Source organism: Lampetra planeri, chromosome 53 (genome assembly GCF_965212315.1).
Source record: "Lampetra planeri chromosome 53, kcLamPlan1.2.h2, whole genome shotgun sequence".
NCBI lineage: Eukaryota > Metazoa > Chordata > Hyperoartia > Petromyzontiformes > Petromyzontidae > Lampetra > Lampetra planeri.
Genome location: NC_136159.1, coordinates 7686195 through 7714020, shown reverse-complemented (window position 1 = coordinate 7714020; position 27826 = coordinate 7686195). Strand labels below are relative to the sequence as shown.

Here is a 27826-nt window from a genome sequence, read left to right as displayed (position 1 = left end):
GTAAATGTTGTGGATTTACTCTCGAACACACCGGTCGGCTGAAGTAGTAAACTAATTGGCACGTTAAATTTCGATTTAAAGCTTTCGTGACTGCAGGGATTCATCTTCTTGGTTCTTTCGGTAAAGTCACGTAGAAGGGAAGTAATAAAATAATAAAAATAAAACATAATAAAAAAAATTCTCACGACGTTTCGGCCACAACGCAAGCAGCCGTCCTTAGGTGAAGACCAGGTCTGTCGGGGAGACAGCGTCTGAATGAGAGTCGGGGAGACAGCTTCATTCAAACGCTGTCTCCCCGACAGACCTGGTCTTCACCTAAGGACGGCTGCTTGCGTTGTGGCCGAAACGTTGTGAGAATTATTTTATTATGTTTTATTTTTATTATTTTATTACTTCCCTTCTACGTGACTTTACCGAAAGAACCAAGAAGATAATTGGCACGTTTTATTTACGTGACGAACCTTACCGGCTGTATCGGGTGGTGGAGGGTTACGACACATTTATACTTACGCGATCTAACCCAACAACCTTAATTATGAATAAGTTTGGTCGTGAAAGCCTACGTATTGAACGAATGCTCACTTGCTGACAGTTGCTGCATTCACCTTGTGCCACGCAGGGCACAGCTGCTGTCGGGGCGTCCGTCCCCTGCCACATGGCGTCTCGAGATTGTTACCCCCGCTTTGTGAAACGTCGTGTGAATATTAATATTAAGTGATGGACGTCTGGATTGGGCAAGTAGCGGTGAGAGGCTACGGCTTGCTGGAGGCAGTGATCGAGGAAAGAGTCTGTGAGGAAGGGAGAAAAGAACGATGATGCTAGACGAAGTCCTGCCAGCGGACGGGTGTGTACGGACAGACGAGGAGAGCAGTGGGAGGTGGAGCGACATTGAAGAGAGAATTGTCCATCGGACCTGTCTGCAGGCGGAAACACCGAGTGAATTAAAATGATGGTGATGATTAAATCGTCGAATCGCTCCTTCCCAGGGCCAACCTGGAGGAACTGCAGAAAAAGCTGGAGGAGCTGGATCTTGACGAGCAGCAGAAGAAGCGGCTGGAGGCGTTCCTCACGCAGAAGCAAAAGGTGGGCGAGCTCAAGGACGACGACTTTGAGAAGCTGAGCGAGCTCGGCGCCGGCAATGGCGGCGTCGTCACGAAGGTCCTGCACAAGCCCTCGGCGCTCATCATGGCTCGCAAGGTGAGGCCGCTCACGCACCAACCCCCCCCCCCCCACCCGCCTTCTCGCGCTCACCACCTCGTTACCTGCTCATCCTGTCAGGCTTTTACTCCTCCTCAATTGCCCCCCCCCCCGCCTCTTGCCCCACTCGCTTTTACTCACCGCCCATACCCACAACCACCACTGCCCATGCTCACCACACATGCTATGTATGTAAATGATGCATGGATTCATCGGTAGCCCTGACACTTGCACTAGCCCTGACACTGGCATTAACACTCACACTGACATGAGCCTTGACATTCACGCTGACACTGGCATGCATGCTGACAGTAGCACTGGCACTAGCACTGACACTGACACTACCCCTGACACCATGACACTTATCCGTAAGTATATAATACTTGAAAACATGCAGATAAAAAGATGAATTTAGCATTTTGGGAGATCATCGCTGTCACTTGATGTAAATGTGGAATAATATCATGAATTTACCCTCCCTTCTGTGCGACTCCTTATCCATGATAAAACAGATATTATAAGAGGAAAAAGGAATGTGATGCTGCCTTGGTGTGTAATGGTTAGCGTACTGGACTGGCAATAGAGGTCGCTGGTTCAATCTGCCGGCATCGCAGTTGAAACAAAAATCGCATCCGCCTCTGTCCCCTAAAATGGATACAACACAGGTGAGTTGATTGCCAGGTGGCTTGTGGTGGGGTTAAAGAGTGGGCCCACTCCCTGTCCAGGATCTTAGACCCGGCATGCACAAGTAGGCAAAAATACCCTCTCGAGAGCTTTCCTCTGTGAGAGGAAACCCTTCTGCCAGCAGTTGGTGTGAGTAAGCCAATTGCGGGGCTGCACCTATCACCTTCACCGATAAAAGTGGCTCGCACGTCGTTAATTCTTCGTCCGACGCCCTTCCGTCTGTAGCTCATCCACTTGGAGATCAAGCCGGCGATCCGAAACCAGATAATCCGCGAGCTGCAGGTGCTGCACGAGTGCAACTCCCCGTACATCGTGGGCTTCTACGGGGCCTTCTACAGCGACGGGGAGATCAGCATCTGCATGGAGCACATGGTGAGCTATGGGTGCGCCCCTGGCGTGCGCACATTGGCGAGAGTGCTTGCGAGCGCTACCTCCGTGCGAGCGCGGTGATTGTTTACGTGGCCTCGTGTTCCCCTTATTAAATCCTTTATATTAAGTTCACTTGCTTGCTTGCTTGCGCGCTTACGACCGTGCAAATCTTTCGGTCGTTTTTTAACCCACTTCCTGTGATCCAATCGAGCTGACATTTTGCACACAGACTCGTTGTGCGTGACAATTTATTTTCGTGAAAAAAAAATTCCTAAATTTTCCGCTTTTTAGGGAATTTTTTTTTTCATATTTCATTTAAAATACCAATGTGATAAAAATGAAACTCTTACTCAAGAAAAACAGAAATTAATAATAAAATAAAACCGATGCCACGCATATAAAGGATTTATAGTGAAAAACTTTGTTTTTACGGGTTAATTTTTTGTGCTTTACAATTGAGGTTGAATCATCAATGCTGCTACTACTACAAATAATCAATGCCTCGAGTTCCCTTGCTGGCTTCTCGCTGAGCTCCGCTCCAGCCCAACGATAACTGTTGTCGTTAGTGACTGCTTGCGAGCCGTTGCCATCCAAACTCGCTAGTTAGCAGGCTGAATGGGATATTCTGTGGCTACAGAATGAACGTTGAATTGAAATGCTCTAAGAAGTTTCAAAGGTGTAGTCGTAATAATAATAATATCTAACGACGTAAAATTGCACTGATTAACAAAAAATTGTGCTCCTCTTAAGGTAATTTTTGCACCAGTATATTCTTTAAATCTTAGAGAATATAAAAACGTACCAATATATTATTAATTAAAAAGCTGATTACTTTGAGTGCTCCAAGTTCAGAATTGTGAGAAGAGTGTGAAAATGACAGCCGTCTCTTATTTTTCGTTGCCGCATAATGGATTCTATCCTGGTAATGACAATAATAATTTGTTTTAAATAGAGCTCCTAAAAAAAATATGGTTTCATTTGCCAGATGAAGGCCCACTGAGCTGTTAGCTCTTTTTCAGAAGCGACCTGGCCACAAATGATAGCTCAACAAAGTGGCTTTTCACGTGGACATTTTAAGCAGCCAAAATTAATGATTAAAACCCACGTTGATTCTAACTGCGGAGGGGAAAATAGGAGGACCCGGAGAAAAATCTACGCGGCAACGGGGAGAACACGCAAATTCCAAATATACAGGCATCAGGGTCGGGATCGCAAACCCCACGACCTCCTGCATAGCAGGAGAGGGAGATAACATCTCGCAACCCTGGGGTCTCAAAGCACTTCATATGCGATAATAATGATGACAATTATAGCGCGCCAGATTTTGCAGACAAGTCAAACAACTCAGAGGTGTGGAGCCAAACTCAGGCCTGCTTGAAAGCTCTGACCCAACACAGATAGAGAGGCCTTTAGATGTTTCTTGAAAGTCGAAGTGCATTTTATGTTGCGGATGTGCAAAGGGATTGGAAGGTTCGACACCGAGGGGCTGACAGCAGAGGACCGACATGAGGCTGGGACAGTATGGTGTAGTGTTTAGTAGTGTGTAGTAGTGCAGTGTATAGTAGTGTAGTTTCTAGTGACGTGAGGCTGTAACAGTTGAAGACCTTGGTCTGAGTGACGCCGCTACATAGGGTTTTACCGTGAGCTGCTTCTGTGCCAGGCGAGAGTAGTGAGGCGACATATGGTGGGGAACCGGTGGTAGGTGATTTAATTGTCCTGCTATCAAAAACGTTTAAAGGGCACCCTCCAGTAGCAGCTGTCCCCTTGTGTCTTTTGTAGGGCATTAGTCTGCCAGTAGGGAGGGGCGATAAGTGCAATCAGGTAATTTGCAGGAATTTTTTTTCTAATTTTGGATATTTTGACCACGGCTCCAAAACACAAGGGCCTGTTTATTTATACGCGAGCGCTGTCTGTCCATCACCCAGGCTACACAAACGTAATTTGTTGTTAAATTGATTACTTGAGAAGCAATGAAAGGGGACACATTCTTTGCCCCCAATTTTGTAGCAGGAGAATTTACGAAACTGAGCGCCTGACACCGTTTTTACACGACCGCTTTCCAACCGAGCTTGGGAACCACACATCCACCGCCCCCGCGATAGGCACCCCCCTCGTCGCTCCGCAGCTGAGTATCACGTGGACGTGACGATCCCAGCGTGAACCACCAACCTCGTCCTCACCCGTCTCATGATGTACAATATTTTCCCGCATATAACCCGCGGGGTTTACCACTTTTTACAAACAAAACATTGCCCTGCGGGGTATATGCGTCTGCGGGTTATATGCGTATGCGGGCGATATGCGGGAAAATACGGTATTAATTTGAAGCCGCAGCGCCATCTTGGCCTCCTAATTAAAATAGCTCGGCCCCAAAAAAAAAACACTCAGAAATGATGCCGACTCATCTGCTTGTCTTTCACGCAACCTCGGAAGCGGTGGTGTTTATTAGAGTTGGCCCGAGGCTGGATGGCGTAGAAATCCGTCTAAGGACGTCCCGTGGATATTTGGCTTGTAAGAAGTTTCCTGCATTCAGAAGGCAGGGTGGTGGGAGCGGGGTCCGCAATTTTTCAACGGACCCGAGTTAATCGATCACAAAATTTTCACTATTACGATCTTTTGTTGATGAGTCGATGTAGGCTCTACTCTCGATTATCCGTGCGCGGACTTACCGGGGTTACGTTTGAACTGTGCTGTTTACCGCATGCCATCTTAATCACTCGCTGTTCCTCACTCGTCGCGCGGGTCAATGACTTGGTGGCCACATGACTGCAAATGCATTGGCGGGTAAACTGATTACTTTAAGGTGGCGATTAAAAAAAACTGCGGACGCATCCTATGTCTTCACCGTCATTCCACACAGATGATCAATACCGCCTTTTCTTTTTTACCCGTATTTTTTAATTGCCATTGGTTTTTTTTGTACTTTGGCCTTTACTCCCCCTCCATTACCCCCAATAATCGAGTTGAGTGTACTGACGGAAAAGGAACACTTCAAAAACAAAGCAGGAATGGCAAGTAATAGTGAATGGCAATCAATACGACTGCTTCACTTCAGGGTATCTCTTTGTGCACACCAAATGGGATTGCTTTTTGAACGTGTCCATTGTGTTGCGTAGAACAGCCACTGCCCCTGTAGGGATGGAGAGTGCTCTGGCCCCACTTACTGCCAAGCGCCATGGGCACTGCTCCTTTGTAAATCCTTACGCTGCTCTTCATGAATGCATCTCCCGCTCGCCTGAATCCTGCGGGCTCGTCGCAGATCTCACCCCTACGCCCAACTCCCTACACTTGACCTCATGTCCACCATGTGCGAGCACTGTCCAGGCTCGAGCCGTCTTGGTTTTTGAGATCCCGACGAGATCAGGCGCTTGTCGGACGATTTAATCGAAGGCTTCAACAGCACACGCAAGTTGCTATTCAATAAATTCTCACATCATCCCACGCTTGCATAACGAGCTTCCTACTCGATTAATGTATTTATCCTTACATGCATAATGAATACCGTGTACCCTAGTGAATTCAGCACGAGGTTCATTGGTCAATAGACTTTGTAGGTTGGGCTTTCAATGACGATGTCACAGAATGCCTCACCTGATTGTTCACTCTCCATTCCGCCGGTTGAGATGCAACCTCTCGACGGCTCATGGGCCCGTTCGTCCCCCGCGGTTAAAACCCTTTTGTCATTTGTCCCTCCTCCCAGGATGGTGGCTCCCTGGACCTCGTGCTCAAGAAGGCCGGGCGTATCCCGGAAGAGATCCTGGGAAAGGTCAGCATCGCGGTGAGTAAACATTGCCGTCAAGCCGCCGCCTTGCGTGCCCGCCAGAGGTCGCAAACGGGTTTTGATTCCTTACCCGTACCCATACCCGGCCGCACCAGGGTCGCAAACGGGTACCCGTACCCTACCCGTACCCGGCCGGGTACGGGTAGGGTACGGGTATCGGGTACCTGATTGCGACCTCTGGGATGAAGCCATGTTGCAGGCGCGGGTGGGTTGATTCTAGGAACTTGAATTGTGAGAAGAGACAAGACGTTGGGAAATGAGTGACAAACGGTGACTCACCAGTGACTCACGGTCTACCCGTACCCGGGCGCACCAGGGTCGCAAACGGGTACCCGTACCCGGCCGGGTACGGGTAGCCGGGTATCGGGTAGGGTACGGGTATCGGGTACCCGGTTGTGACCTCTGGTGCCCGCCGTAAGGTGCGTCGCGAGCCCAACTCGTGGATGATTTCGCTCCCACTGGTTTGTATTGGACATTTTTTTTTCATAATCTGTGGGTAAAAAAAAAAATTGTGAATTGGGAAAGGCAAAAGTCTTGTGGGAATGTCCCCGCCAAGAGGGCAGACAGATATTGGCACATTGTATATATACCGTGACGCAACAAACTATTAAAACAAGAATGCAATCAGCAGTGCAGATAACAAGGGGGGGGGGGGGGAGTTCCAGACAGCAGGGTCAGCAGAGGAGAACGGGCCACCAATTGATGTCAAAGGTTGACTGGCGGTATCGACAGAATGTCGTCATTCGTCAGTTATTGGATGAACAAACCCGTCAGGATATTTGGCCGGTCCCTTTTTCAGGAATTGGTTTTGTGCACAGGAAGGGAACCGCAGTACCCAGAGGAAACTCACAAATATGAGGTGGATATTGCACACAGATCTATACAGACAGGCGTATTAACCGACTCATTGTACTGTCATTCCCAGTGGTTTTTGGAGTTTTACAAATATGTTTGAGCCACCGAGTCTTGCCTCTGGATGAGTGCCACCGTGCCCAAAGGCCTTGGCCGCTCCATGAATAAATAATTAATCGATTGTGTGTGCTTTTTAATTAAAATGGCAATAGTGCCGTATGCACTAAAACAACAAATGATTTGTCTGAATGTCATCGTATTGGCGGGCTTCTGTAGGCAAGAACATCCGAAATTGAGCATGGCTGCAGCGCTAACCTCCTTAGGTTTCATCAGACGTCGGTAACCTTGCCAAAAGGGACAGAACGCGCCCAAGATATCGTCCGTCGCGGAGATGTAGCAAAGTTAAATCCGCAGCACATGTTGGATGAGCAGCGCTTGTGCGGGAGCTTGACGGATTGCTGCACCGCAGGACAAGCGGTAGATGGCGGCGGATTTGGAGAGCAGTGGGGTCATCCAGCAGTGGATAAATCATGGCTGATGTTAAATGATGATGAATAACCCCCGCGCACCATTGAGAGCATCCGTGAATGATTTTTGCAGGTCATCAAAGGACTGGCATACCTGCGAGAGAAACATCAGATCATGCATAGAGGTGAGACGTCGCTTTGAGTTGAGCGGGCATTGTTAAAAACTAAAAGTTAATGTTCGCAGGCGCGTGATCATTGCACCGTGATGACATCGCTGCCGTACACGTCAACACGGCTTCAATGCAAGTTTCGTGACTTTAGAGGACTTTGCTGGACTGCGTGATGGTGGCTTGAGAAGGGTGTTTAATTTTCTCGTTATCGAAGCTTCAAGTTCGTGTGTGGCACTCCAGAACACACAGCCCAGGTGCGCATATGCAAAATTAAAATTGTGCCCAGTTACATGCTGATTTTTCACTTTAACATCATGCTAATCTCTCACATTATCATAGCTACTTCCGTGCCCAGTTACATGTTAATTTTTCACTTTAACATCATGCTAATCTCTCACATTATCATAGCCAATTCCGTACCCAGTTACATGCTAATTTCTCACAATAACATCACTAGCCCCGGCCACTTCTTTATGACCCTTGGTCTACACCCATTTCAAATCTTTTAAAACAGTCTGCATCAGCAGCAGACCATGCTTTCCCACCTGATGACGGACGCTTTTGTTGCGCCAGAAACGACGTGATTTATTTTATTTCATACCTCGGTGACTTTACCGAAAGAACCAAAGAGTATGTTTGTTTTTGTATCTTGCATCTTCCTTTAAAGGTGCGAGGTGGCCAGGTGGCAGTACATGGGTTGATTCCGTGGAATGCTTTGAGATTTGTCCTCCTCTAATGTTTCCTCCCATGTGCCAAATACAAAATGGAATTAGTCCAAACACCCCAATCTAGCAGGACCCTCACGAAAAAAAATAGAGCCTGAGACTAAATAAACGAAATAAATGGAAATTATCATTATTATAAGAATAGGTTTTACCCTTTATGGCAATTACACAGCTGTGTTAAGATGGTATTGGTTCTTTCGTTAAAGTCACGTAGAAGGGAAACAATAAAATAATACAAATATAAAACAATTAAAATTCTCACGACATTTCGATTGCAACACAAGCAAATCATGTGTCAAAACCACAGTAAGAAAATTTGAAAAAAGTGTTCAAACACCAAACAGAAACCTTTTGCAAGGAATCGTGTCTGCATTAACCACACATACTTGTGCGGTGCAAATAAAAACATGCTCCGGTAATATATGCATTGTCTTTGAAACTGATTGGTCTAGACTAGAGACAGCCTTCTTTAGGACCTAATTATAATTAGTTTTAACCTTTGCACTCCCAGCACTTATTTGTGCACTTTGCGCCTTGGTGTAAACTTTACTGTGCAAAGTTGACTTTTGCCCTCAAGGCATTCTGCCAATATTTGCTTTTGGTGGTGATATTAAATGAAAGGAAGTTGCCGTGGGTGGCATGACAGTTAGGACGATGGACTTGCAATCCAGGAGGTTTGCTGATTCAATTTGATCTCTCCTGGCGTAGCATTTGGGGCAAGGTTTTTTTTTTTATCCTTTTGCCTCTTGTCCACCTAGCAGTTATAAATGGGTAACAACACGGTTGCATTGAGTGGCAGGTCACGTGTGGTGTGGAGTAAAATGTGGGAACTTCCACCTCTTCCAAGACATCTGTGTTGAAGTGTAGGCCAAAATACCCTCTCAAGTAATACAGGTAGCCCTCTACTTACGATGGAGATGCGTTACGACGACCCCATCGTAAGTCAAAAATATCGCAAGTCGAAGATGGCCTAGCCTACCCAGGAGTCTTAAAGAGTTGTGATAATTTCGCAAAACAGAGCAATTTACAGTACCGTACTGTATAAACTATATACTATATGTATTTATTAATAACAATACTGTATTGCACAGTAAAATCTAAAGTAAAAAAACAAGGTAAATTCTTCGCTTACTGCTATGAACTTCAATTTAATAGAAAGATTTTTCAGGAAACAATCCTATCTGCTATAAAAACTTTTAACATGCATTGAACGTATCGTATCAGGGTAACCCTAAAATGAAATCGCTAAAGCTACGTATCATACATGCATTGAACGTATCGTAACTTATCCTATTGTACTGTACTCACCAAGATCGTACCTCGTACGCTGCTGCGTTTGCCTGCCGCGCGAAATTTTGTCGTATCGCTATCGCCATCGTAAGATGGAAATATCGTAAGTCGGACCGTCGTAACTCGGGGGACTATCTGTAGTTCCCAGCCTTGCAGTCTGCGGGGACCAGTGGTGCCAATGCTCCGATTCAGAGTCGTTTTAAATTTGTAAAATGTTATCGGTGAAATTTCGATTTAAAGCTTTCGTGACTGCAGGGATTCATCTTCTTGGTTCTTTCGGTAAAGTCACGTAGAAGGGAAATAATAAAATAATAAAAATAAAACATAATAAAATAATTCTCACGACGTTTTGGCCACAACGCAAGCAGCCGTCCTCAGGTGAAGAACAGGTCTGAAGACGCTGTCCTCCTGACAGACCTGTTCTTCGAAAGAACCAAGAAGATGTTATCGGTCCTTGGTGGTCCGTGGGGTGGGGGGGGGGGGAAAAAACAAAGTTGATTGTTGATAGCGGTTCCCTGCGGGTTCAGAAATATTGGGAACTCCTTTCGATAGGGGCTACTCTCAGACAGCTCCCTCTCGTGGGTGGGGGGGGCCTTCCGTTAGCACTGGCGTGATCAAGCGATGGCAGTGCCTTTCATTAAATTGTACGAAAAATGTTTAGCGTAAAAATAAATATGGGCACTGGGGATAAATCGCCGTGCGGGGTTTGTAAGTGTCCTGCTCTTGCCGAGCAACCCGAGCGCGCACCCGCAGGGCGGCAGTATCCAGGGTAACGGCCATGTCGCCATGGCGATAGTATTTGAAGAGATGAATTGTAAATGTACACGGGGTTGCGGCTATTGTTGGAGGTGGCTGACACAGTCACGGCTTCGTCGACGCTTCCTTACATCTCTTAAGTCGAATTCAAATTTGCATTCAATTCTTATTATAATTTAGATTTGTACATTTGAAAAAAGAAAAAAAATCTTGTTTGTACTTGACATGTCTCGATGTAGCCCTAAAGGGTGCCTCTTTTACAAGAAGAGGCAATGTTGTTCTACTTGTCTCAATATGTTTATTTCATCTCCTGGTTAAATAATAGACTGACTTTTGCAAAAAAATGTAATTGCATTTTTTTTTGCAACGTTGCATCAGAAGCATGATTGCCTCTCGGTGAAATTCGCAAGACAATAATACTATTTAAAAGTTCTCGCTATTTTTGATCAAATGCTATGAATCTAAATGGATTCTTTGTTATATTTACATTCCATTTATTTATATATATAGTGGATCGAATTTATTTTCATATTTTTCAAGCTCCTCTCGCAAAAGAGACTGAACGCGAACGAGACTGCCTCACGGTTAAATTAACGTCACCAATCAATTTTTCGTGCAGCGTCGAAATCAAATGTCAGAGGAGTCAGGCCATGGCGAGCGATATTACATTTTTTCTAACAATAACAATGTAATTTTTAATATTTAATCAAATGCACAATGCTCACACTGCATCGGTTACCAAACGGCATCGGTTACCAAATGTTGCAATGCCGAGCATTGCAACATCCGTGAATTATAGGAGATATTGTTTTGTGTGGTTTGCGTGCTGAGAAACGGCTCTTTGCTGCGTAGTTGGTAAGTCTGAAAAACAAAGACAAAGATCCCCCCTATAGCCTTGAACAGACTGTTTGGGCAAGTGCTGTTAGCGAGCACCTACGACACAGTACACGAGGGTGTGGGTGGCCAGCACCACGCCGGGACGCCTTTGTCTCCTAAGTAGCGATGTTTACACACCCCACCAGGTACTCATTTGAGGCTGAGTCGACCTAGGGAAAGCCCAGGACCGGTTTAGATATTCGTTACTGGTGTTGGCTGCGAGCGGAAATCGAACCTGGTTTGCCGGGTTCATAGTGCATCGCGCTAACCACAACACTACCACACACTGGTTAAAAGCAGGTATCTGTTGCCCATGATGCAAACTGGGTTCTCAAGCATAGAGAGTTGAATGTTTCAGCCAGGTGACCCAACAACTGCAAAACGTTTCTGTAAATTGAATAAAATGTATTATTCAGTGCCGCGGCTGTAGCGTTCGTCTGTAGCGTCTTCTTTGATGTGCCACAAAGATGGTAATTGTACTTTTTAGAGGTAGTAACAGCCTGTTGGGGCAAGTACTATTAGCGAGCACCTATCAAGGCCAGCATGGCATACGAAAGTTGGATGGCCCGAACTGTTCCCGAACACCTTTGTCTTCCCAGGTGCTGATGTTTTGGCACACACCAGGTTCATTTAAGGCAAAATCTGTCCAGATTCTGTTCAGGTATTCTTTCACCAATTTTGATGATGGCAAGATTTTAACTACCTCGCCTGGTCTACAGGAGGTCGTGGGTTCAATCTCGACCCCTCTATGCCTTCATATTTTGAGCTTGCACATCTCTCTCCCTGCGGTCGCGTGGATTTTTCTCCGGGTCCTCCGGGTTTTCCCTCCACACAAAATGCCTTTTAGAGTGTTTGGTAGCTAATGTATTTCCACGTTGTAAGCCGATTCGTTGAGTGATCATTTGTGGCCAGGTCGCTTCTGAAAAGCTAAAAAGCTAAGTAGGCCTCGCCTGATTAAAAAATAGTTTAATCCCTTATCGAATTATTGATTAACTGTTTTTCACCAATTTTTATTTCCTGGATGTCACTCAACCGTGGATGTTAGCTGTGGCCGGGGAACTGGATTCTGGTCACTGGGTTCATAGTGCAGTGCTGCCCCCCCCCACCACCACACATCATTCTTTTAGATAGTGCTGTGCAACTGTATACGATTGAACTTTGATTCCCTTTTATCCATCAATAATTGTGAAAAACTCCTCCACCTCCCTTACCGTCATCAAGTCGGCGTGTTGGCTGTGCCCTACGTTGTTTGCGTTGTGCAAGCTAGATTAGCGTATAGGTGCGAGTGGGGGGGAGGGGATTGCTACGGCGTCGGTTCGGTAAGGACCTCCCATCCGGCAGTGGCTTGACCAAGGCTGATGATGATTACGATTGGTGTGTGCTTAATGTGGACGTATCATTATTATTTAGTCCTAGGGGTCAAATACTTTGTCCACCAGGCAATTGTATCATCGTGATTAGCGGCCATGATTCCATAAAAGATTCTACGAGTACCTGTCTCATTTTAATTCAGATTTTTTATTGTTTCTCTTCCTCCCCCCATCTCCTTTGTACAGTTTAAAGTTCTCACCATCAGACAAACTGTAATGTTGGATCGTAGATTTGCGTAAAATCGAGAATATTGGGAGACTTGCACGCTAATTTGATGCACGTGTACCCCCGATCGGAAGCGTGGATTCTGATCGATGAATCCATGTGTTGTCACATGTCTCATGAGCCGCCCAGCTGGCCAAGCCCTTCAATTATTTGTCGATGCTTCAAATCCCTCTCCACGCCCTGGTGGAGCAGACGTGAAGCCATCGAACATCCTGGTGAACTCGCGCGGGGAGATCAAGCTGTGCGACTTCGGCGTCAGTGGGCAGCTCATCGACTCTATGGCCAACTCGTTTGTGGGCACGCGCTCCTACATGTCGGTACGGCCTCGCCGCGCACCGCACGCAACCAATGCACAACCCTGTTGCCACTGCACGCAACTACCCGCAACACGCGAAACTGTGCGCGACCGCACGCAATTGTGCTGCGCAACTGAGCAACCACTCGATCGCGCGCAACCACATGCCACCACGTACAACCGCACGCAACTTACTGTCCACAATTCTAGATTTTAAGCTTTCGTGACTGCAAGGATTCATACTCTTATGTTTTTCGGTAAAGTCACGTAGGTAAAAAATAAGTAATAAAAATAATGGAAATAATAATAGAAGTAAAATAATAAATCACGACTTTCGGAGGCAACACAAGTCTCCGTCATCAGGTGGGACCGTCACAGCCAGATTTTCTGTCTCAAGATTTTCTGTCTCAGATATTTACTTCGAACTTGAGACAGTAAATTCGGCTGTGACGGTCCCACCTGATGACGGAGACTTGTGTTGCCTCCGAAACGTCGTGATTTATTATTTTATTTCTATTATTATTTCTATTATTTTTATTATTATTTTTTTACCTACGTGACTTTACCGAAAAACTTACTGTCCACAGTTGCGTGTAACCGCACTCGGCCACTGTTAATCTGCTCATTAATTTTTTTGTATATTTCAGTCGTATCTTTAGCCTTGTCAACAACGAGCCTGTCGAGTTTAACCAAGTCGGTGGATTTGATTGAGCCATCCTCTTAAACTATTACTCATTTAAGGCCGAGTCGACCTATTGGAGGGCCCACGACCAGTTCGGACATTCGTCACTCGACGTTGGTCACGGCGAGCGGGGAATCGAAAATCGCGTTTGTGCTCTCTCTGGGGTTTCACGAGACAGCCGCGACACAATCCCCGGCGCGGCAGCGGCACCGTGACGGTCGTTGGTTTGCGTGCGCGCGCAGCCGGAGCGTCTGCAGGGCACTCACTACTCGGTGCAGTCGGACATCTGGAGCATGGGCCTCTCGTTGGTGGAGATGGCCATTGGCCGCTACCCGATCCCTCCTCCCGAGGCCAAGGAGCTGGAGGGCATCTTCGGCAAGGCGGTGAGCGAGGGCGCCGAGGCGATGCAGAACAACACGTCGCCTCGGCAAAGGCCGCCGGGACGCCCCGGCAGTGGTGAGTGGTGGCGGGAGAGGGAGACGGAGGGCGATCGAGAGAGATTACGTTATTGTTGTCGTCATATATAGGACCCAGATATTTACTTAGGATTCTTAAAGACTTCGAACTTATGGGCTGAAATTATGACCCATGGACTTGCGTATGACACACATTCCATTAGGACCCGACCATTTACGTAGGGATTGAAAGACTTAAATAGGCACCTGAAGACTTCCATTGGGACCCACGGCCCCCAAAAACCTATGGTTAATCTAAATTGTCTTATGGTTTTTTTATTTTTGACTTGCACCACATTGGGATTTTTGCATACAGCGTTTTAATACGGGTTTTTTTGGAATATTTGCTGGTTTATTCAAGGATCTTTCTGTTACGTGTCGTCCCTTTAAAATGTTCTGTGTTAATATTTTGTTTGTTGCGGTTGCACCCGACTTAAGAGCCGCATGGCTCACAGGGCTCTACCTAATAAATGAAACTTGAAACTTGAAGGACCCGGTCATACAATGGGCACTTTGACAAAATTATTACATTTATAGTTCTTTGTCAATCCACTGCTGGACAATGGCCTCCCCATGCCTATGTCAGTCATTGGGGGTTGTTTGAGCACACTTCACCACGCTGATCAGTCCTGGTTGGTGAAGGGAGGTCGGGGGTACACAGGACTGGATCTGTGGCTGGGAATCTAGCTCCGATTACGAAATTTTTTGAGCAGTGCATTTAGCACTGTGCCCCACCGTACAATTCCACAGGCTCAGCTAGAACCCATAGATGATATGGGTTCCATTAACGTCTTTCCGACAGACCTGTTCTTTTCACCTGAGGACGGCTGCTTGCATTGTGGCCGAAACGTCGTGAGAATTATTTTATTATGTTTTATATTTTTTATTTTATTATTTCCCTTCTACGTGACTTTACCGAATGAACCAAGTAGATGAATCCCTGCATTCACGAAAGCTTTAAATCGAAAAAAGTTCATAGGATGTGTAAACTAAGAGCCCATAAACTTACATAGGGGAGGACCCTTTGACTTGCATCCTTGCACCTTGCTTTTAAAATTTAGCAATATTTATAATGTGAATAATACAGTTCATAAACATTACACTTTTCAGTATTGTGTGTTTGAGTAATAAGGTGTTTTTTTACTTTTGCTGTAATGTATTATTCATGACGGATTCCTCCCGATCTTTTACCCGGCACGGCTCGCTCCGATTTCGCACAAGCCGGGAGACTTGCGTGGAATGTTCTAACATTATGGAGCTGCTTCTGGTTATAATAAATAATAAAATAATGTTCTCGTCTTGAACCCCTACCTCCCCTCTCCGCCCCCACCTCTGTTTGCTCTCGGCTCCCAATCCCCACAGCGTACAACATGGATGCACGGCCTCCCATGGCAATCTTCGAACTGCTGGATTACATCGTGAATGAGGTGGGGGAACCAGGGAACACCCGTGCAGATTGTAGCCAGCCTTGGGGCCCAGAGTCAAAGAAATGGATCATTCCACAAATTAGGCAGCATCATTTGAGATTTTCTAAATCATTTTAATAACTTAAAACGGGGTGTATTTTTGCGCTCTACGTAGCCAACCGTGCTAATCGGAGGTGCGGGGGAAGGACAAACAAAAAAACCAAGGTGTTTGTAGTTTATAAAGTGAAATAAATGTTAGTAAAGGTGCAGGCCCTGCAATGGCTTTCCCATGCCACTGCTGGTGGAAGGGCCTCCACTCTACGGATCTCTAGGAGGGAGTTTTGGCCTACACTTCTATGCTAACCAGATGTCTTGGAATGGGAGTACCCACATTTTACCCCACCACACAATAGGGACTCACTGCGGTGTACCCATTTCGACTGCTGGGTGGACAGGGATGGTGTGGGGGGGATTGTGAAACTTGCCTCGTTGTATCAACCTCTGCGCCGGAGATGGAATGGAACTGGCGACCTGGATTCTCTAAGTGTGGTGCCCTGAACGTTACGATGCTGTGGCAGGGGTCCCTCATTTGAAAAGCATGGCTTGTTTGTGGCATAAACAAATGGTTTGACGTGTACACGAAACTTGAATGCGGCATCACCACCGTCGCAGTGCGAATGAAAGCGTCAGTTCGTCCGAGTACATCCGAGACCGCGGTATTTTGAGCATTTTTTCCGCATCAAGAAAGGATTAAAACTAGCTATCCAATTCACAGTCTTTAATTGGTCGACACTTTGTCCAAGTAAAAATCTACTTCATGGACGTTCGAATGATCACCATCTTCTTCTTTAAAGTCTTGTAGGACAGCCTGGGACAAGGTGTTGTCATGGCCAGGTGAGAGCCATTTGGTTTTTGGAGTTGAAAAATCCAAGCAGCACATCTCGCTTCATTTTGAAAACTTATATCGGTTGCGTAGTCACCAGCGGAGATTAATTAGTCCCAACCGTGGATTATACGAAGCTGTATGGAGCTTTGAGTGTCACTCGGTTAGCATTCAAGGGTTTTGTCGGGGGTTTCTCACATAGGCAAAACATGCCAATGTAGCAGGATCCTCCTGAGAAAGAGTCTTGAGACCCTCTGCAAGACTGTCTCGTTATAAATGTCACAGATGTCTCACCGTGGAGGTGGTGGAGCCATGAAATGGGCTCCTTTGCCGGAGTATTGCATCGCCACGGTATTGGGCAGACCCCGGTAGAAATCTGCAGAAGTCTGTTTCTATGGCAGGCTTTCCCAAATAATTTCCGTCTCTCTCTCGACCCTGCATGTGCTTGGGTGGATTTATTCCATCGTGGAATCGTGAGAGATGGCGGTGATTTGTGGAGGCCTTCATTCAGCAGTGGGGGATAACCATGGCTGATGATGGTGTCTTCTTTTTCACCCGTGTCCCCTTGCAGCCACCACCCAAGCTGCCTTGCGCAGTCTTCACGCAGGACTTCCAGGACTTTGTAAATAAATGGTAAAAGAATTTCAGTCCTTCTCCGTCGGCATTCCATCACCAAACCGATGCACACCTCCTAATCCTACACTACTATATCAGCACTAAATAAATAAATAAATAGGAAGACAGTATGCCTCCTCCACATATCTGTGATTAAGACTGAGATAATTTATCTCGCCACCCTACACACATTTCAATAGCATTTGGTTCATTGGAAAAACTCTCGACATTGCGTTTTGACATTGTGTCTTATCAGCAATCAGGCCTTTGCCCTGAACCAATCCTGATGCACTACCAAATGTTTATATGCAAGGGACCCCGTCTTGTTAGCTACGTATGCGTGTTCAACTTCTTTCGCGCCGTACGTAGCCAACCGTGCTAATTGGAGGTGCGAAACGTGGGTCCTAGTTTACGCAGAACTTTAAAATGCGTGTATATTTTTTTCATCTTATTGCATTGTTTTTTTCAAACATTTAAAACTGGCCAGGAGAAAGCCTGTTGAGATAGATCACTTGGAAAGAATTTAAGTAACAAATATCGCCACTGGCACACCCACCCATCCACACCACCCCCCTCTGCAACGGCACACCTATTCACGGTATAATTTTGAAAATGTATTATGCTACCCACTGTAAATGGTAGCCCCAAACAAACACTGGAGCAACACAAGTCCAATTATTGGATTGAAGGTCAAATGTGTCTGTGATTCACTCCCACATTTGCATAAACTACACTTGGAAGAGCTTTCAAATGGCACATCACTCAGTGAAATTTGTGGAGTCATCTCCGGGAGTGGGGCGTTGTGGGGGTTATCTGCGCATACATGCTTACAGATCAGCAACATTGTATATCGAATCGTGAGTGTATTTGGTATTTGCGCGATACTTATACAGTAGAACCCCTCTTAACGACCACCCCTGTTAACGACTATCGCTTAGCAACGGGCCTCCATGGATCCCAATGTGTAGTGTATAGTGTATAGTATTGTAGTGTATAGTAGTGCAGTGTATAGTGTAATGTAGTGTAGTGCCTCCATAGAGCCCAATGTGTTCGCTTACCGAACCTGTTTGCGACGGGCTGTTGTAGGTACAGTAACATATTAATTAATGCAATGATTAACCATGTTTCTTTTAATATTATGTGTTCATAATATTGTTAGTATCTCTGTGTGTTAATATATATCCATTGTTTGTGTGAAAAGTACGTTTTGTGGGTGAAAAAGGTTAACTTTCGATGCTATTCGAACGAATTAAGCCTTTAACATGTATTTCCTATACTCGCTTAATGACCAACTCACTTAACGACCGGTTTCGTAGAAGCAATTACCGTCATCAGGAGGGGTTCTGCTCTACATACGTACGCATATGCATACAGATTAGCCACTTTGTAAATCAAATCATGAGTGCATTTGGTATTCATGCCATACTTATAGAGCACAAGGCTATCAGACAGTCTGCAGTAGTTTCACACAGTGAAAGGATGATTGATGATTGTTGTGTTAGCCCAATGAATAGTACATTTTTAGTGTAACATTTCATATTTGGTTGATGCGAATTGGTGACGCCAGCATGCATGGCGCGTGCATTTCTTCAAATAAATGTCACGGGATCTTTAACGCCCACGGTCGAGAGGATGGCGTATAGCGTTGAGTATGAATGCACGCCGCAGTATCAACAGGGGGTGGGCCACACAGCACTTGAACTGCCAAACCTACGCGAGAAGCGGTTGGATGCACGCGCTATCGCTCGGTCACAGTACACTTAAATCCGGACAACTCGTCTTGTGTTGTGTTGTTGTGCGTCTGTCCGACAGCTTGATAAAGAACCCGGCAGAGCGAGCCGACCTGAAGTATCTGATGGTGAGGAAGGGCACACATTGGACACTTCACACCCAGGATTTGTACAACATTTCGACGTGCAGGCAAATGGACACGCCGACAGACGTACACACACACTGGCAGATGGACAAGCAAACGGACCGACGTTCGTAATAGACAGAAAGACACGCTTGCCGACAACACGACAGAGAAGCACACACAGAGACTGTGCAGACAGACAAACAGAATTGCTGCCCGAACCATAGATAAGACTTTCTGACAGTCATTCATTCATATAGACCTCTGTCTGAGAGACACGGGACAAAGAAGCCAATACGAAGATAGAGGCAGAGTGGCTGGCATCCAGACTTGCTGACAGAGGCGTGGACATATTTGCCGTCTTGTGTAAATTTACGCCCCCTGCGCGAGACAGTTTGTGCGATGGAGTGCGCTCTCAATTTCATCCCCCCCATCTCTCGCCTCCTACGCACTAACCTGTGTCTCGCCTCATCCCCCCCCCCGCCTTCCCTCTCCCTCCCAACAGACGCACGCATTCATCAAGCGCTCCGAGGCCGAGGAAGTGGATTTTGCCGGATGGCTGTGCAAAACCATGAGCCTCAACCAGCCCAGCACCCCTACGCACACCAGCGCTTGATCCGACGATGCAAGCACACGCGCACACACACACACACCAGCGCGCGCGTGTGCGCACTTACACGCTTGCGCATGCACGCTTGCGCACGCGCACTCACCGCGGTCAAAATCTCTTTGCTACAACACTGCCTAACTCCCCGTTGTTGGGCGGCTTAAGGCGCACGCAAAGTCGTAATCTGACTCAAAAGTGATCATCGTTACATTTTTCAAATCTGTTTTTTTTCCCGCGTAATTTGTGTGAGTGTCAATAGGTGCACACAAACACAACAGCACTTGCCCCCAACGGTATGTGTGGCTATGGGGAGCGGTGTCACAGCGGTTTGCGCACTGCGCCACGGAAGCCTGCGACTCGAGTTTGATTCTCAGCCAGTTTATCTTCTCGTACGGACGTCAAACCGGAGCGGTCGAGGAGTGGGAAATCAGTCTCGGTACACAAACATGGGGCCGTACAGACACGTGCGTGCATGTGCACAGATATGTGTTGTATCTGTAAGGGGAGCGGTGGTGTTGCGGTTAGCACACCGCGCATCAAACCCGGTGACCTAGATTTGATTTGCGGCCACGGCTAGCATCGGCGGTGGCGTATGTCGGAACTCGGGCGGCCGGGCGTGGTTTTAGCCACACCTCATGCGCCATTCTAAGCCTTAATTAGGCGCTCGCTCACGACACTTGCTCCAACGGTCTGTCAGGCGATCTTTGTCCATCTGTCGGGCTACGCGAGCGATCTTTGTCTTTGTGCGCGGCTCTCGCATGTTTATTTGGTGTTAGCGATCACGGCGCTGACACTGCTGATGCAACTTGCCGAGGATGCTTCTGTTGCTCACTTGCAGAGGAGTGGTCAATCCGACTTCTCACTCCCAAACCCTGTCCCCCCCCCCACCTCCCTCTACGGCAGTGGGCGGGTGCAGTAGATATCCGCGCAAGTTCCGTTCCTTTGGCAGGCTTACCCAAGCGGTCAGCGTCTCTCACGATCCTGCCATGTGCTGGGTCGATTATTCTGTCGCAGGATCGTGGGCGATGGCGACGGCTTGGGGAGGCCTCCATACAGCAGTGGGATTGATGATGGATGACGACGACGATGATGAAGACGACAGGTCCCAGTCCATAAAACGCACCAAAGTGGTGTAGCTTAACCAGGTGGTGCTCGTTTTACTCATCCTGCAGGGATGGCGATTGTGATGATGGGCCTTAGTTATCTGGTTAGGGGTTTGAACTCGTATCAGGGCTGCTAACCCTGCTCATTGAAAATGATACATTGCGCACATTAACAACGGAGAGCCCGTCGTGCTTGATGAATGAGTAAAATGTGCGTGGTACAATAAATTAGGGTGCGACGTTGCGTATGGGGACTTGGGTGGTAGTCGTAGCGGCCAAGCCATCGACATTCAACGGGTCTCACCCCCCTCCACCACTCCGAGCTCAACACACATGGATTTGGTCCATTTTTTGTGCCGCCACTTTGCAGTCCCATATATTACATGCTAATCTATTTATAGGAGACCCCAGAACAATGCAAATTTGTAGAAAATAGTTTATTTCGAAGCCTCTACACATCTCTCCCACCGATCTCGATATAATGCCATCGTTAATGTAACATCCAATCGGCTGTTGAGAAGAGGGTAATTCGAAATCGGCGAGGTGTCTATACGGTGTCAATCACTTTTCTAGGATCTGTGGGGAATGCTTCGAGAGTTTCAGATGACTGAAGTTGAGAATTATCCGAAGGCCGTGTCCGTGTGAATTTTCAGATGATCGGAAATCGCGCGGCTCCCCCCCCCCCCCCCCCCGCAACTGATGCCGCCGAAACGACGTCTGCGGATTTTTCTAACACGCGCCGCCATAGTCGTAGATTCGGGTGAAGTCGTCATCGCCAAGACGCACAACTCACGCGATGTCGATTATCGGGAATTGTCCTTGACGATCCAAAATGCTAAATTTCGATTTAAAGCTTTCGAGACTGCAGGGATTCATCTTCTTGGTTCTTTCGGTAAAGTCACGTAGAAGGGAAGTAATAAAATAATAAAACATAATAAAATAATTCTCACGACGTTTCGGCCACAACGCAAGCAACCGTCCTCAGGTGAAGACCAGGTCTCCCCGACAGACTCCCCGACAGACCTGGTCTTCACCTGAGGACGGCTGCTTGCGTTGTGGCCGAAACGTCGTGAGAACTATTTTATTATGTTTTAATTTTATTATTTCCATTCTACGTGACTTTACCGAAAGAACCAAGAAGATGGATCCAAAATGCGTTGTTTCCCCCTCCCCTGAAAGCTGCAGCAGAGGCACGGGGGGGAGGGACCGCAGATCTCGACACGGCCATTGTAACACAGAGGAGTCCACGTGACGCGCACGACTGTGCAATGTGAGAATGGAATTCCTACCAGGTGCCATAAATAAGGACGAGGAGAGGACCAATATCTCCGCGAGTCGAATATAATCCGCGCAGAATATTATATACTGTAGACTTGTAATTATATTGAAGGCATACGAGAAGGCCACATAATTTCATGTTAAAGAGGTTGGATGTATATTATTATAATTTCAGTTGGTCGATATTCTTTATTTAACCAGGCAAGAACTAATTGAAATTAATTGCTCCCTATTTTTTTTTTGCAAGACAAAGACCCTGGGGAATTGATAATTGCCCTGGAGGAGCATTTATTATAGATGGAGTAATTCTACTCTGGGCAAAGCAAGCAGAATTGTACGTCTGTGTGCCGTGCTTACCCCCCCCCGCTTAAACTTTGTTGAGGATTTTGGTTGTTCATGTAACGTAACGTGAGCCTCTTGTAAACCGACTTCGTAGCTCGCGTGCATTGCCACATCGGTTTTACATTTCCATGGCAATTTGACGTTTACCATACCATGCTTTGCTGCGACAAGGTTGGTTTTCCTACCGGATTGTAAGATACTTCCACACTCCCAGAACCTGTGCCGACAATTATGCAAATCACACACGCACGCACCACGTACCTCGAACCGGCTATAAAGACGCACCTCCCAACTTTTTCTTGAAAATATTGGGGGAACAAGTGCATGATGATTCGAGAGAAATAATACGGTGATTCAAGCTCGTGATATGGGGGTTGGCAGAAGGAAACAAACTGATGGAACAGGATTCTTTTGGACCAATACGGGATTCAATCGGACCAATAATAATGGAGTTCACATTCTGACAAGTTTTACAAAGAATGTTGTTAACTCTTACTGAACAAAATTCCGAAACGCGAGTTGGATCCTGTCTTCAAAAAAAGTGTCAATGTCGTGTGCGTGGCTCATGAATTCAGTTCCAAATGGTGGAGAACACTGGTCTTGATACAGAAAAAAATCTGCATGGAAAGTTTTTTTAAATGGAACACAATCTCCATTCCACAATGTATGTCGAACTTATTTTGCACCGTACGCAGCCAAACCGTGCGGGGGAAGGACAACAAACTAAACACAAACGACAGTTCTAAAGAAATTAGTTCAATTCACATTTTAAAGTGCATAGCTTAGCTAGGAATGTGCTTACGTGATAACATTTTCAAAAACACGCAAGCGCTCAGTGTGAGAGTGGGGCATGCATAGCCAACTGAGACTTAGTTTTTTTTATACATTTCACTCTTGTTTGTTCCTGCATAACAATGGTTTTGTTCATTAATAATGTAATTTTTTTTTAAATAATGCCACTTATCCATTAAAGCCTCACCGAGTCTGAAGATCATTTCCAGGATGGGTGCTGCTGCTGCTGCCGTTTGGGATGTTTAGCCAAGTCCGTTTGTGAAAGTGTTTTTGCTTCGTGTGAAAGGAAGAATTTGCTGTACTGGTCGACCCCCCCCCCCCCCAGAGGGGATGAAACCCAGCATACACACGAATGGGTTCTTCAACACATTTTTACTGCTCTGCCATTTTTTTTTTGCAGACCCCAGTGCGTGTGCTTTTTTTCCCGGACAGTTTCACAAATCTCTGTACGCGACCCGCGAACAATTTTTCCTCCAAAAAACACTGTACTGCAGCCCCCCCCCCCGCCACCACCACCACTAAAAAAAAGATGACATTGCGATGGGGAGTTATCAAATGGTCACGTCACACGGTGGCCCGTGACGCGAAATGTAGTTTCTGTGTAAAGGAGAGCCGACACAAGATTGCAGGGGTTTCGTCTTTTAATCATTTTCTCCCATCCACACCTGTCCCCAGCCGTCCCAATCTCGTTCTCGCCAAAGGCCCCCTCTTCCCGCCCGTTATCCCCTTATATCTCCTCGATTACCCCTCCAACTAACCCTCCTATTGGTGAGAATCCTTCCCCTGACATCCCTACATCTGTATAAGGAGGAGTTGTTGACATCCCTTTGAGAACAAGCTCTCAGATTGGAGGGACTTTGGAGGAATAAGTCACCCCCCATATCGCATTCTTCGGATTACACTGGTCAACACACTTTTTCTGGCATAAGGTATTCCAACGGTTTTTATGTAATTTTGGGGTGCTGATTCCAAATCTGGCATCGGTTTTTGAGATATCAAATATTGCATTTTCAATAAAAACTGCGGAAGAAAAATATTAAATAAATGTGGATATCTACATAAAATTATATTATAAACACACTATCCTAAAAATACAGCACCATATTTTAACACTAAAGCAGTCACTGACTCGCAACAACTTGCAATCATAAGTGACAGAGTTAATTTCGGGTAAAATCAATGAAAATGGGGTATGCCGATAGCTTAAAAATGAGATGTGATAGAGCAAATCTGATATCAGATTTGGAATCGGCACCCTGAAATTAGTCTAAAACAGCTGCAAAAGTCTAGGCCAGAAAAAAAGTGTTTTTGTTTACCAGTGTTATCTAAATGAAACGCTCTGGACAAGTTAAGACGCATCCCGTAAAAACAACTTGTGGTCCTGCATCAGTAACGCTCTCCAGATCCGGCCACACGCACGCACTCCTACCTGATTATAACATTAAATTCTAGATTTGAAGTTTTCGTGACTGCAAGGATCCATACTCTTTGGTTCTTTCGGTAAAGTCACGTAGATGAAAAATAAAATGAAAATAACTAAATTCAATCAATTAAATGTGATTTAATTAAAAAATTATACAAATTTAAATAACTAAATTAAATCAATAAAATGTGATTTAATTTAGTTATTTTCATTTTTTTCATCTACGCGACTTTACCGAAAGAACCAAAGAGTATAACATTAAACCCTTATCAGTGGTTACATTATTACAGATGAATTCAGACCTTATTGGTCACCCCGTGCCCTTATAAATCTCAACGTTCATCCTACAAAGTTCCATCACAAGGGGGAAACACAAACGGACTGTTTAGTTGTTGCCCGTATTGACCTGAAAATGCAATGTCCCTGTACACGAATACGGGTAAACCGGATAGGTTGACAGGTTTGTTATAAAGATGCACCTCCAAACTTTTGCTTTTAAATACAGTACAGATGAGGAACCTGCTCATGGTCTGGAGAACACGGTGATCTTATACAGATGGTGAAAAATATAGATCGTTTGACAATTACTAAAAAAAAATCACTAAGTTTTATATATAGCGGATTAGCTTAACAAGTCTCTGAACTTTACGCATTCGTTCGTTATGAACACCCTTGGTGTGTACTCATCCATGTATACACGATGGTCTCTAGGAGATCTCAGTCCCCTGTGATCGATCGAGATCACGGTGGTCACGGCCCGTGGGTGGTACGGAGCGGCAGCGGTGACACGTGGTGGCTTGTGACGACGTGACGGCACCGCGAGGCAGCATGGGTAATTTTAATACGGTGGCAAAAAACATTCCCTTTTGCCGACTGGGGGAGAAAAAAAAACAAGTTTGTACGTCGTAGGCCAGCCTTGTGTTTGGAAGTAACAAAATAAGCCCGTCGGCGTTTTACAGGTTAGAGGCCGCCCATAAATGACGTCATGCACCTGGGGGGGGGTTCAGACTTTTGTGACAATGTGTGACGAGGGGGGGAGGATTTGAGAAATGTGACGTCACATCAAAATGCGCAACTTTAAATCAATCTAGAATTGTTATAACTCCTACAACTGCAACGCCACAATAAATACGCACTACAATGACAATAGTTTAAAGCGATTTGAAGCATGTTTCAAAATGGAAATATGGTTTTGGGGGGGAGGGGGGGCAGAGCTTTGTGACGTCATATTTTAGGGGAGGGTCTGACTTTGTGACGAGGGGGGCGGGGACAAAAATCGTCCAAAATCGCGTGACGTCATTTATGGACGGCCCCTTTAGTGCCGCGCGATTTCAGGCGATGCCGCGCGTCTCGAGCGAGAGGATGCGCGTGGCGCACACAGGTGCATATTCATTCGGCAGTGGATCGAGAGGCCGTGATGTCAAGGAAGTTTGGGACGTCTGGAACGGATGTCCTTCAAACAAAACAAAATGGGACTGCGGTGTCTGTCCCAGAATTATGTCTACGTTGCTGGCATTGATGTCACGACTTCAAATGCCAGTGGGCGGGGGGGGGGTGACTGAAATATAAAGGTTCCGTTTCATATATTTCCCTTTTACATTGTCCATAGGACAAAAGAGAGGAGGGGGGGGGCAGTTGAATTAAAATCTGGGGAGCAGAAACGCTGCATCAAGATTCATAATAACGCTTTTTTGGGGTTAGCGTGAGTATAAATGTGTCGTTAAACCCGCCACAATTAGTCAAGTTTGTCACGGTAACAACACGTGCCAATTACTACTACAGCCCACCGGTGGTGCTGGAGAGTAAATCCACAATATTTACTATTAGAGTACCGGGACGTTTCGCTGGTAATTACATTCAGCATCATCGGACGATTTTGCCAGACGTGGGTTAACAACACATTTACACTTACGCCATCGTATCCCAAGAAAATTAAAACATTTATTACGAATAATATTGGTCGCAAAAGCCTACTGCGTGTCAAACTGATGACATCGAAAGGAGACTGTAAACGTATCACAGCGGTGAGAATGAACTTTGCTAACATCAAAGCGAAGGAACCCTTGGTTGCAGTGCCGGATTAAGCGAGTGCGGGGCCTGGTGCATATGTTGTAAAGGGGCCCTAAATTGATAAAAAAAAAAACAAATGTTTAACTTGCATAGTAAAGTAATTGTATTTTTTTCATTTGCTATACAGCCGGATAATACGACAAACCGCTAACCTTAAACACCCAGTCGTTCATAAAAGTTGAATGCAGTATAGTACTATGGTAATAGAGCAAGTGCAGGATAACTGAACCGGAATCGATAGCTTGAAAGCATTTAGCGCGGGGTCCTTGAAAGTGCGTGGCCCGTAGCGTTTGTAGTAGCTTATTCTTTGGTTCTTTTCGGTAACGTCACGTCTAAAAATAAAATAATAAATTAAAATAACATATTACGACGTTTCGATTGCAACACAAGCAATCATCATCAGGTATAAAAGAAATAGCAACAAAAATCTAACTAGACAACTATAGAAAACTATAGTTAGATTTTTGTTGCTATTTCTTTTATACCTGATGATGATTGCTTGTGTTGCAATCGAAACGTCGTAATATGTTATTTTAATTTATTATTTTATTTTTAGACGTGACTTAACCGAAAAGAACCAAAGAATAATTCATGCAGTCACGAAAGCTCCTAAATTAAGTTTGTAGTAGCTACTACTACATATGTAGCTACTGCTGCTACTACGATGATCCGGCACTGCTTGATTGATGTCGTCTCACGTACAGCGCGCGCTTGATCGATGTTTAAACCATGTAATTACTGTTCGTGTGAAGTTGAAAAGTGGTTAGAAAACTGTCACCATTGCTATATTGTTCATTCCATTTATCCGTGGACTTGATTTGTTAACAATTAATATGAAGTGTTAATTAAAATAAAAAAAGGCATACCAAGATTGTGACATGCGTGCTTGCAATAACCTATCCGCCGTTATCCTCGTAATCCAGTAACTGTCAGCCGTGATCTGTTCACTACTGGATGAATGTCTCTCTCAAGCCATCGCAGTACGATCCAAATAAAAGACAGGTTCCACGTATCGCCATCAACGGACTTGGGGCAAATCCTGTTTGCGAGCACCTATCAAGGCCAGCACGGCATACGAGGGTGCTGACAATTACAGCTTGGCACGCAACTCAGGTTAATATTTTAGTGGCCTCTACGCCATCCGGAGGCCTCTCTCCAGGTGCTGCCCCTACACCACCACTGCCATTTATAGGCCACTCACAAAGTGTTGTTGTTGTTGTTTACGAGTGTGTGTGTGGAGCTGTTGTTGTTGCTGCT

At 45.8% G+C, this 27826-nt stretch overlaps 1 protein-coding gene across 1 annotated transcript in view; it reads left to right on the top strand.

Annotated features, from left to right (window-relative positions):
• LOC144734939 (dual specificity mitogen-activated protein kinase kinase 1-like) overlaps positions 1 to 19702 on the top strand; it is a 40679-nt gene extending 20977 nt beyond the window's left edge. The window contains exons 2-11 of the mRNA XM_078617408.1: positions 987 to 1197; positions 2107 to 2253; positions 5951 to 6028; positions 7484 to 7535; positions 12956 to 13080; positions 13983 to 14196; positions 15558 to 15622; positions 17056 to 17117; positions 18912 to 18957; positions 19460 to 19702. Coding sequence (XP_078473534.1) covers positions 987 to 1197; positions 2107 to 2253; positions 5951 to 6028; positions 7484 to 7535; positions 12956 to 13080; positions 13983 to 14196; positions 15558 to 15622; positions 17056 to 17117; positions 18912 to 18957; positions 19460 to 19570 — 1111 coding nt within the window. The 3' untranslated portion in view covers positions 19571 to 19702. The remainder of the gene's footprint in view (positions 1 to 986; positions 1198 to 2106; positions 2254 to 5950; positions 6029 to 7483; positions 7536 to 12955; positions 13081 to 13982; positions 14197 to 15557; positions 15623 to 17055; positions 17118 to 18911; positions 18958 to 19459) is intronic.
• Positions 19703 to 27826: the final 8124 nt, after the last annotated feature.